The sequence below is a fragment of the Megalobrama amblycephala genome, linkage group LG11, assembly GCF_018812025.1.
Source record: "Megalobrama amblycephala isolate DHTTF-2021 linkage group LG11, ASM1881202v1, whole genome shotgun sequence".
NCBI classification, from domain to species: Eukaryota; Metazoa; Chordata; class Actinopteri; order Cypriniformes; family Xenocyprididae; genus Megalobrama; species Megalobrama amblycephala.
Window position 1 is genome coordinate 35,420,647 of NC_063054.1, and position 11,306 is coordinate 35,431,952.

The window sequence follows — 11,306 nt, forward strand, 5'->3', positions numbered from 1 at the left end:
GCTATTAGTTTCAAAAAGAGAGTGTTTGGTGTTTTGTCTGATTTTCTTTCAGTGAAAGAGCAGTAGATTCTCAGGTGATTCTTCTTTGAAGGAAAATCCATCTGTTTTGATCTTCAGTAAAACTACAGCAGGAAATATATTGTGTCATTCTGATTTAATTCTTCTGTTTATTTAATTTATCTGTAAATGAATATATCTGAGGTTTGGACAGTAAATGTTTATTATCTTTCATTTCATACAGGTGCTGAAATTCTTCACCATAAGATCAGAATGATTTAAAACATCCATGATCTGCCAAATTAATAGTTTTAAAGCTCATCAATAATAAAAGAACTAACATTTATTTATTTATTTATTTATTAATAAAAAATAATGTTCATTATAACATTTAACATACTATTTAATTCGTGAAATCAAAATCTGACAGATTGTTTAAATTGGAGATTATTGGGGGTAACAGGTCACGCGACAAGAGGCGTTCCCGCGGTGCGCGCGCTCATTGGTTCGGTCCGAGTGTCTGTCGGTTCAGTTCACTCGGATGTCGTGTTGTCAGAGGAGGGGGCAAAAGAACACCTGCTTCTGTATGGGACATGGAGCGATTGGTATGAACATGATCTGTCTTTTGTTAAATTATCTTTGTATATTTATTCAATCAATCCGGACGTGCATTATAATACCGTGTATACAAAGAGAGTGACAAAACTAACTTATATCGATCTCATTATAATCAACGATGAACGCTTGAAGTGTAACGTATATCGCTTCGGTGATTATAAATGGCCATTTAATTAAGTTTTTATGTCTTTGTGGTATAAACTCGTTTTTGTTTCGCTTTTTGTTTCGCTTGCTTTACTGAAAAACACGGAAAATGAGCAACACAAGCTAGGCAAAAATTACGCAGGACGCGCTGGTGTCTCCTTTCTGAATTCAAAATATATAATGATATCATTTAGGTCAATCTTTTATCATCTTTTAGAAGTTATTGTTATAATTTGTCGAGAAGGAAAGTGTTTTACCTCAGAAAATCTCTTCTAGTCTCCCTGTGCGCTCGCGCTGCTCAATTCAGTTTAACGGGTTTTCACAAATGATATAACGTTATTTGTATAAGCTCGTGTCTCGCGAGCCCATTCAAAAAAGTTAAAATAATGAGAATAATCACAATTTTGTTTGTTTCTTTGTTTAATAAATTAGACAAATAACGCCCCACAAATGTTTTTGAAAACTGTTTTTTTTTTGTCTTCGTATAAAAAAGGATTTCGATTCTACTTAAAGGTGCAATATGTAAGATTTTTGCAGTAAAAACCACTAGGCCAGTGTTATATATTTTGTTCACTTGAGTACTTACAATATCCCAAATGATTCCAACTATTTGTAAATCGTGAGAAAATTGCAATTTTAACCAAGGCACCGGGACGTGTGAGGACTCGCCTGTCAATTGCTTCATACCCGCGTTACCCTCGGTTTCCGGTTTATTTTGTAGAAACTATGGAAACACCAAAGATGCTTTAAAATATTACGTTGCAATAGACAAGGGAACAACTGTTTTGATATATTTATAGACAGAAAAAGAATTTTCTTGATTTTTTGCGAGTACCTTGCTTTACCATGCCTCTGAGAAAAACACTATTTTGTGAAGTAGCTAACATAGCATAATCAGATGCAGCTTTATTTTTATTAACAGTAATACATAATTTTCTACATCATACAATACGTTTTAAAATTAATTGCATGCCATTTATCAACGCAAGCCATCCAATATTTAATACGATATTCTAAAATCGATCTATCTTACTGCAGTGTGTAACAGCAGCCGCCGAGCGAACGCACAGAGTAACGTTAATCATTTTCAACACTCTCAAATGTATCTAATATGATAAACAGAGCTGTGTTACCTCATACTCATGACCGGAAAAGCGGAAGCAGCGCCGGCGACTGTGGCATAATTAAAGTCCTGCTGCTCGTGAGGCATGTGTTGCTCAATCGCTCCAGTGGCCTCGTTCAGCTCCCACAACACTCTGTCCTGCTCTGCTTCATACTACAGTAACGTTAATAATCGCATCCATAAACATGAGTTCTTCCCGACTCCAATCCCTATTCTTTTGCACCATCCGTTGAGATAGAGACCACATGTCCCAAGATTCCGCTCTCAAACTTGCCGTCATCAAGCTACGCCTTTGTTTTTAATAGGCTTCTAGCGACCTCTAGCGGACAAAATTATTACATATTGTACCTTTAAACCTTCCATTTAGGTAATTTCACAAATTTCACAATTTTGGATGTATAAAATTAAGATGTGATTGCAAATAAAATGTAATTTTATCAAATTAATGTTCATTTTTGGCCATTCAAGTATGTAATCTGCACATAACCTAAATGCAACATCTGTTTTGATACTGTTTATATGAACTATTTATCTTTCTTGTTGATTGAACTAGCAATATTGTGTGTGTTATTAGAGTGCTGAAGCACTGGGTGCAGAACCTGATGGCTTCTTTGACATTCTGGAGGAGAGGAGGCGGAGCAGTGACTTAAGCCACGCCTTTCGGACCTTTAAACCTCAGCCATACCGTGGAGCCACACCCATTTCAGCTGCTGCTCTAAACAAGATGGTGCTTGAATCACAGTACCTGCGCTACATCATACAGGAGGTGAGAGAGAGAGAGCGAGATACAGTAGATATTAAAGGTGCCCTAGAACCCTTTTTCACAAGATGTAATATAAGTCTAAGGTGTCTCATGAATGTGTCTGTGGAGTTTCAGCTCAAAATAACCCATAGATTTTTTATTATTAAATTTTTTAACTGCCTGTTTTGGGGCATAATTAAAAATGCGCCAATTCTGTGCGTGTCCCCTTTAAATGCTTGCGCTCCCCGCCCCCAAGCTCGTGACTCTATAATACATTGCATAAACAAAGTTCACACAGCTAATATAACCCTCAAAATGGATCTTTACAAAGTGTTTGTAATGCAGCATATCAGATCATGTAAGTATGGTATTTATTTGGATGTTTACATTTGATTCTGAATGAGTTTGAGGCTATGCTAACAGGGCTAAAGCTAACATTACACACTGTTGGAGAGATTTATAAAGAATGAAGTTGTGTTTGTGCATTATACAGACTGCAAGTGTTTAATAATGAAAATAACGACATGGCTCTGGTCTCTGTGAATACAGTAAGAAACAATGGTAACTTTTACAAATATCACTAAAAATATCATGATATCATGGATCATGTCAGTTATTATTGCTCCATCTGCCATTTTTCGCTATTGTCCTTGCTTGCTTACCTGCATAAAGTCTGTTGATTCGGCTGTGCTGCTCCAGATGTTAATACTGGCTTGTCTAATGCCTTGAACATGGGCTGGCATATGCAAATATTAATTTGCATATGCCAGCATATTCATATTAATGATCACGACTGTTGCGTCACAGTCAGTGTTATGTTGAGATTTGCCTGTTCTTCAGAGGTCTTTTGCACAAATCAAATTTACATAAGAAGGAGGAAACAATGGTGTTTGAGACTCACTGTATGTCATTTCCATGTACAGAACTCTAATTATTTAACTATGCCGAGGTAAATTCAATTTTCAATTCTAGGGCACCTTTAAAGGAAGATGTCACAGCAGTTTTTATTCACTGTTTCTTGCTCACGCTCACAGATCGTGGTTGAGTGCGATGAACCACGTGAGGCAGTTCTAGAGGAAGCGTCTGCGTTACTGGACGAGATGAGTCAAAACCTTCAACTGGGGTTCATTCGTCTGCTGGGCTTCGCAATGAGCAAAATTTTTAAAAGCGTGTTCAGCTCTATAAATGTCAACGAGGATGGACTCGCACGGGTTAGTGTTTTCTTGTCCTTTTAAAAATTATGTCTACTTTTAAAAAGTAATACTGCACCAAAAAATTGCAAATTCTTTTATCATTTAGCTCCAGCAAGCCATTCAGGAGCATCCCGTCATCCTGATGCCCAATCACAGGAGCTACATGGACTTCCTTGTTCTGTCTTACATCATGTTCACTTATGACCTCTCTCTCCCCGTCATTGCAGCTGGAATTCGCAAGTATCTACAGGTTTTTGTTGTAATTGTAGGTGGCAAAACCCCACAGTCACATCATGTACTTTTTAATTTTAAAGGTGCACCAAGTAATGCCCAACACTTTAGACAAATGTTTGAAATGACTAACACTTAAAGCTGAAAGGTGAGCATCGCCTCATGGTGGCCACTAAATGCTGTCATGTCAAAACATAAACACAAATCTGCTTAGTGCATCATTAAAGATGGATTTAAGAACTTGTATTCAGTAAAATATTTCTCTAATCACCTCTTTCCAAATCTGCCCACCTTTTTTTCTCTAACAGCTCTGATGGGGATGAAGCTGATTGGTGAGATCTTACGACGGTCAGGCGCATTCTTTATCCGTCGTGCCATTGGCTCAGACAAGCTGTACTGGGCGGTGCTGTCCGAGTACGTCAGAACGATTGTGCGGGTGAGAACTTAGTGCATGCTTTATTCATTCTTTTTCTAGAAATTATTGTACACAACCATTCAAAAGTTTAGGGTCGGTAAGTTTTTTTAATGATTTTGAAAAGAAGTCTCTTTGTGAGACTTGCGACTTTTTATCTCACAATTCTGACTTTTTTTCTCAGAATTGCGAGATATAAACTTGCAATTGTGAGTTATAAAGTCAGAATTGCGAGATATAAACTAAAAATTGCGTGTTTTAATGTCTAATTGTGAGGGAAGACTGATGTTTTTTCTCAGAATTGCGAGTTTATATTTAGAACTAGCAATTGTGGGTTTATATTTATAATTATAATTATAAATAAATAAATAAATATATATATATAATTATAATTCTGATTTTATAACATTCTGACTATAACTCACAATTGCAAGTTTAAATCTCACAATTCTGAGAAACAAGTCAAAATTGTGAGATAAAAAGTTGCAATTACCTTTTTTATTTTGTTATTTAGTGGCCGAAACAAGCTTCCGTATGTTCTACAGAAACACTTATATAGCCCCTAAAAATATAGTTAGCAGTGATACTCACAGTAGCTGTTTTTCTGCAGACAGGTTATGCTCCATTAGAGTTTTACGTCGAAGGATTACGGAGTAGAACGCTGAAATCTCTAACACCAAAACTAGGTAAGATTACATTTAAGATAGTAAGTTGGAAATGTGGCTGCATGTTCTTGGTCCTCAAGTTCTGTTTGGATTCTCACAGGAATGATGCACATGGTGTTGGAGCCCTTTTTTAAAGGAGAGGTGTTTGACATCAGTCTGGTCCCCATCAGCATCAGTTATGAGCGTGTGTTGGAGGAGTCGCTTCTTGCTCGTGAGCTGCTGGGTGTCCCTAAACCTAGAGAAACCACAGGGGTACAGCTTTTAAAGCCACAAAGAGAGCCAAAGTTTCATGCATTTGAAAATATGAAGGAATGAACGTGGTGCTAAGCTCTTGCTGTGGATCTGCAGGGTTTGCTGAAGGCCAGGACGGTGCTGAAGGAGAATTACGGCAGCATGCATGTGTGCTTTGGAAACCCTGTGTCTGTGAGAGACCTGGTCAAGGGAAAGATAAACAACAGGCAGTATAATCTGGTACCCAGGTAATACACACACACTTGACTATTTAAAATAATAATAATATCTGAAATAGTCTGCATTATGCCGTGAAAAATTATTTAAAAGGGGTCATGACATGAGACATCAAATTTGCCTTGAGCTTTTGACATATGTCTTTGTACCATTAAAACTTCCTGCAAGTTTTATAGCTTAAAATGTCCTCCTCATTATAAACAGAGCATTTATTTAATGGGATCTGTGATGTCACACGGGCAAATACATTTGCATATGACTGCCTCTTGAGCAAGACTGATTGACTGATACGATTTTAAAAATCATGGTTGATATTCAATCCCCACAGTGTAAATGCACGGTGAAGTTGACTGCATTGCATTGTGGGATATACAGTATTTCACTTAGTATGTGCCATAGTACTATACAGAACATTTTTGCTTCTTGGGAGTTGCAAACTGACAAGTATACAAACTCCATACTGCAGTAGTAGTAGTATATTATTGCACAAATAGTTGCTCAGTTTACCTCCACAAAAGCTCACTCTTTATTTCTTCTGTCTCATTAATAGAGATCTGCCCATGAAGCCCAATAAGGAGACACAGGAGTTTGTATCTGGTCTAGCCCACATGATCATCCGTTTGCAGGAGAGAAATTCGGTATTGAGCGCCTGGAACCTGATGGCTGTGATTCTCCTTCAGAACCTCCAGGGCATTGATTTGGACCTGCTGACCCACAAAACCCTCTGGCTGAGGAGAATCGCCCTGCAGTTTGGAGCCCACCTCAGATGGCCTAGTAAGGACACATGTAGAGATGACATTCAATAAATAAACCCTGAATAGAACATACAATCAGCTCCTTTAAAGGAAGATAGTATGTTCAGTGCAAGATACACTCTACAGACAGCTTCTGTGAGATGCAGTCAGTTAGCATAGAAAGTAGTTTTGGCTCATTTTACAGTTTAAAAATAAATTGTTTGCACTGATGCACTTACAAGGGAAGTCTGGCAAAAGTAAACATTACACAAACATGTGAGACTAGTGTGATGCAAAATTATGTCTCATATTTCGTCTCCTGTTCTGATCATGTTAATGCAGTAATTTCTGCAAATACCAGAAAAGGTTGAAAAAAAGCACAATTTAGAAAACTTTACAGCTCAAATAGCACATATTTGTTCGGAGGGATTGCTTTCACAACAATATAATGCCCCATATACTTCAATAATACAGTACGTATATTACTGTAAACACAATGTTGGCTTGTTTTTACAAACTGAGGGACAAGTCAAAATATTTTATGCCATAAAATCAACAGCAGATGCTGTCCACAGAGAAAACAGTATCATTTGAGCTCTGTACTTCTGTATGGTTTGAATATTCATGAGCTCTTTCCAAGGGTCTCTAGTTTAGCCTTCCAAGAATTGTGAACCACTTGTAAAGGTTCTTTAATTCTGGGACTAAAGCCAAACATGTGAATGGGATCAACAGCATCTGAAAACAACAAAAACCCCATTCAGGGCTGTTCCTATGGCAATCACACAGACTGACCATTCAATATGGGGCAAACGGGATAGAAGTTCTTAAATTTGTTTGTGTTAAGTCTTGTGGAAAGAAAAGATGCTTGTTTAAGCCACCGTTAATTACAATAATAACTTCTTCATAGTAAAAATAATGATTTTATTTTCATATCATCATTTTTAATGCACAGCCTGAAGAGTTGACCACCCCCAACACACTAACAACTGTGTAGCAACCACTCGGAATACCCTAGCAACTGCATAACAACACTCTAGCAACCACCTATAACATTCCAATCATTCTTCCCCCTCTTTTTGTTTGGTAGAGCATGTTTTGGATTCTGAAGTGATGTCATCGATCTTGACCCTGCATCACTCAGTAGTGCGCTGTGAGAGGGGGTGTGTCTATTTAGTGGAGGAGGAGGGTCCAGGACCTGTCACTCAAGAGGAGGGCGTGTTCCAACGTGCTGCTGCTGTGCTCATATGCGCCTCCTACAGGAATCAAGCAGTACATGTTTTCACACGGCCAGCTATGGTGGCAGTTGCAATGACAACAGCTATAAGCAGTAGGACAGGTGAGTAGTATGAGAGCATCACAGGAAGTTCTCATATGTTTAATCACCCTCATGTTATTTACTGCAAAATTGTTTTTCTTATGTCAAACAGTAATATTTTGAGGAATTTCCAAGGTTGCAATGAAAGTCTGTTGATTTCAAGCTCCAAAATGTATGAAAAAGCACCATAAATGTATTTCATATGACTATTCTGGGAAAGATTTTCAGTGAATAAATGACTTAAATATTGGTCTGTTTCACAAAGCTATTGTGTGACTCAAAAACATGACTTTTATGGCCATTTTCTGGATCTCCCATTCACTTTAACTATGAAAAAAGTTGCATGTGGCTGGTCATATAATTAGAATATCATCAAAAAGTTGATTTATTTCACTAATTCCATTCAAAAAGTGAAACTTGTATATTATATTCATTCATTACACACAGACTGATATATTTCAAATGTTTATTTCTTTTAATTTTGATGATTATAACTGACAACTAAGGAAAATCCCAAATTCAGTATCTCAGAAAATTAGAATATTGTGAAAAGGTTCAATATTGAAGACACCTGGTGCCACACTCTAATCAGCTAATTAACTCAAAACACCTGCAAAGGCCTTTAAATGGTCTCTCAGTCTAGTTCTGTAGGCTACACAATCATGGGGAAGACTGCTGACTTGACAGTTGTCCAAAAGACGACCATTGACACCTTGCACAAGGAGGGCAAGACACAAAAGGTCATTGCAAAAGAGGCTGGCTGTTCACAGAGCTCTGTGTCCAAGCACATTAATAGAGAGGCGAAGGGAAGGAAAATATGTGGTAGAAAAAAGTGTACAAGCAATAGGGATAACCGCACTCTGGAGAGGATTGTGAAACAAAACCCATTCAAAAATGTGGGGGAGATTCACAATCAGTGCTTCAAGAACCACTACGCACAGACGTATGCAAGACATGGGTTTCAGCTGTCGCATTCCTTGTGTCAAGCCACTCTTGAACAACAGACAGCGTCAGAAGCGTCTCGCCTGGGCTAAAGACAAAAAGGACTGGACTGCTGCTAAGTGGTCCAAAGTTATGTTCTCTGATGAAAGTAAATTTTGCATTTCCTTTGGAAATCAGGGTCCCAGAGTCTGGAGGAAGAGAGGAGAGGTCCAGTGTAAAGTTTCCACAGTCAGTGATGGTTTGGGGTGCCATGTCATCTGCTGGTGTTTGTCCACTGTGTTTTCTGAGGTCCAAGGTCAACGCAGCCGTATACCAGGAAGTTTTAGAGCACTTCATGCTTCCTGCTGCTGACCAACTTTATGGAGATGCAGATTTCATTTTCCAACAGGACTTGGCACCTGCACACAGTGCCAAAGCTACCAGTACCTGGTTTAAGGACCATGGTATCCCTGTTCTTAATTGACCAGCAAACTCACCTGACCTTATTGTGAAGAGGAAGATGCGATATGCCAGACCCAACAATGCAGAAGAGCTGAAGGCCACTATCAGAGCAACCTGGGCTCTCATAACACCTGTGCAGTGCCACAGACTGATCGACTCCATGCCACGCCGCATTGCTGCAGTAATTCAGGCAAAAGGAGCCCCAACTAAGTATTGAGTGCTGTACATGCTCATACTTTTCATGTTCATACTTTTCAGTTGGCCAAGATTTCTAAAAATCCTTTCTTTGTATTGGTCTTAAGTAAAATTCTAATTTTCTGAGATACTGAATTTGGGATTTTCCTTAGTTGTCAGTTATAATCATCAAAATTAAAAGAAATAAACATTTGAAATATATCACTCTGTGTGTAATGAATGAATATAATATACAAGTTTCACTTTTTGAATGGAATTAATGAAATAAATCAACTTTTTGATGATATTCTAATTATATGACCAGCACCTGTATATTCTACTAATGTTTTGTGTTCCACACAAGAAAGAAGTCAAACAGGTTTGGACTGACATGAGGGTGAATAAATGATGACAGAACTGTTATTTTTAGCTGAACTGATCCTTAGAAACAAGGTTGTTTCCTTTCCAGACGACGTGTTTCATCATTTTAAATTCCTTCTGGAGCTCTTTTCCAACGAGTTTGTCTTCATTCCTGGTCAAGCTGTTCAGGTGAGTCTGATTGTCTAAATGAAGCTGTTAATCACAGGACATCCATCTAAACATCTGCCTCTCTCTCAGGACTACGAGGAGGGCTGCTCTTTGCTACAGCAGTCTGGTGTAATCGGCCGCTCTGATGAAGAGGTCTATGTGAGAGACGACGGCCAGGACACCATCATCTTCCTCAGAACCATTCTGCAGCCTTTTATTGAGAGTTACCAGGTGATTGTAGTCATCTACAAAAATTGTCCAGGCAGTTCACCATGTCGATTGGTGAGTAACAGAATGTTAAACACGTCAGCACTGATATCAGTGTGTTTAGGTGGTGTTTAGGTACCTGTGTGAAGAGAACTCGCAGACTTTCAGAGAGAAGATGTTTTCAACCAGCATCCGCAGTTTCATTATGAAGCTCCTTATTTCAGGTGTGGGTCATTTCCCTATTTTGACTTTTGCCAGTATTTGTGAAATAACCTTGATGATAATGTAACAGATTCTCATGTATAGTTATGTCTCTGTCTCAGGTGAAGTTCAGTCCTATGAGTGTTTGTCATCTGACCTACAGAAGAACGTTCTCTCAGCTTTGCTCAGGATGGCTGCTGTGACCAAAACTAAAGTGTAAACTGATACAACACACATACAAGTCCTCTGTGAAATGAACTTTGAAATTGAAACGCATTTACGAGCACAGAAATGAAGTTAATAACAATGTCATCTCTCTCTGTATCTCAGTGACGACCAGAATGAGTTCAGAGTGAATAAATCTGCAGTGAAGAGAATATGGGACACGCTGAGTAAGATTATTGATTGATTTTAGTTTTTTCTTTTGCAGTAGTTTTGTTGCAAACTAAAGGGTATTTCTGCTCTGTCAAGTAGTGTAATGTGTTGTACTTTGTCTTCTTCATGACAGATGACGGTTGGAGCCCTCGAATCAGTGTAGACGCCAGACTGTGATGAGGAGAATCAGACAACAGCGACTCAAGATTCTTTTACTGTAGAAGTGCTAATAAGTATTAGTACCATATGTGTTTTAGTGTCAAACACAGAGTAAACCTGCAGTAGCGGCTCTTGATGTAGAACATCAGTTATTTTGGACTGTTGTTGCAGTATAGATGATTTAATTTTAGATAGGTCATGTGAAAATCATAACAGGTAATTATGGTATATCAACAGCAAAATATAAATTTAAAGATATATTCATCTTTTAAGTGTTCATTTTATATGCATGTTTAACATGCAATTTAACATGTTTTTTTTTTAATTTTGATAATCAAATAATTACATTAATTGCATATTTTTTTAAATATATATTTTTGTATGATATCATTGTAATAAAATCTTGATTACTGCCGCACTTCCTTTGTTTAATAAAGCAGGAAAAATTAATAGAATAGAAATAGAAATAGAATAATAATAATAATAATAATAATAATAATAATAGAAGGCTAAACTAATAAGCATGAAATAAAGTCCCTTTTCAAAGAAAAGTCAGCAAGGCTTAAAGGGTTAGTTCACCCAAAAATGAAAATTATGTCATTAATGACTCACCCTCATGTCGTTCCAAACCCGTAAG

The 11,306-nt window shown here is 37.7% G+C and overlaps 1 protein-coding gene across 3 annotated transcripts; it reads left to right on the plus strand.

Annotated features, from left to right (window-relative positions):
• Positions 1-452: 452 nt before the first annotated feature.
• gnpat2 (glyceronephosphate O-acyltransferase 2) lies at positions 453-11,087 on the plus strand. 3 transcript variants are annotated; one of them, XR_007187155.1, is made up of 16 exons: positions 453-602; positions 2,457-2,648; positions 3,659-3,835; positions 3,924-4,053; positions 4,357-4,484; positions 5,071-5,146; positions 5,226-5,377; positions 5,474-5,604; positions 6,144-6,367; positions 7,415-7,663; positions 9,669-9,748; positions 9,818-9,958; positions 10,050-10,158; positions 10,258-10,351; positions 10,466-10,527; positions 10,644-11,087. XR_007187155.1 is itself a non-coding variant. In XM_048207725.1 (16 exons), the coding sequence occupies exons 1-16, from the start codon at positions 591-593 to the stop codon at positions 10,685-10,687; spliced, it is 1,992 nt and encodes a 663-aa protein (XP_048063682.1). In that variant the 5' UTR covers positions 454-590; the 3' UTR covers positions 10,688-11,087. The 3 variants fall into 3 exon arrangements, 2 of the variants coding, with proteins under 2 accessions (XP_048063684.1, XP_048063682.1); XM_048207725.1 differs by having other exon boundaries at positions 454-602; positions 10,059-10,158; XM_048207727.1 differs by lacking the exons at positions 10,258-10,351; positions 10,466-10,527; positions 10,644-11,087 and having other exon boundaries at positions 10,038-10,158.
• Positions 11,088-11,306: the final 219 nt, after the last annotated feature.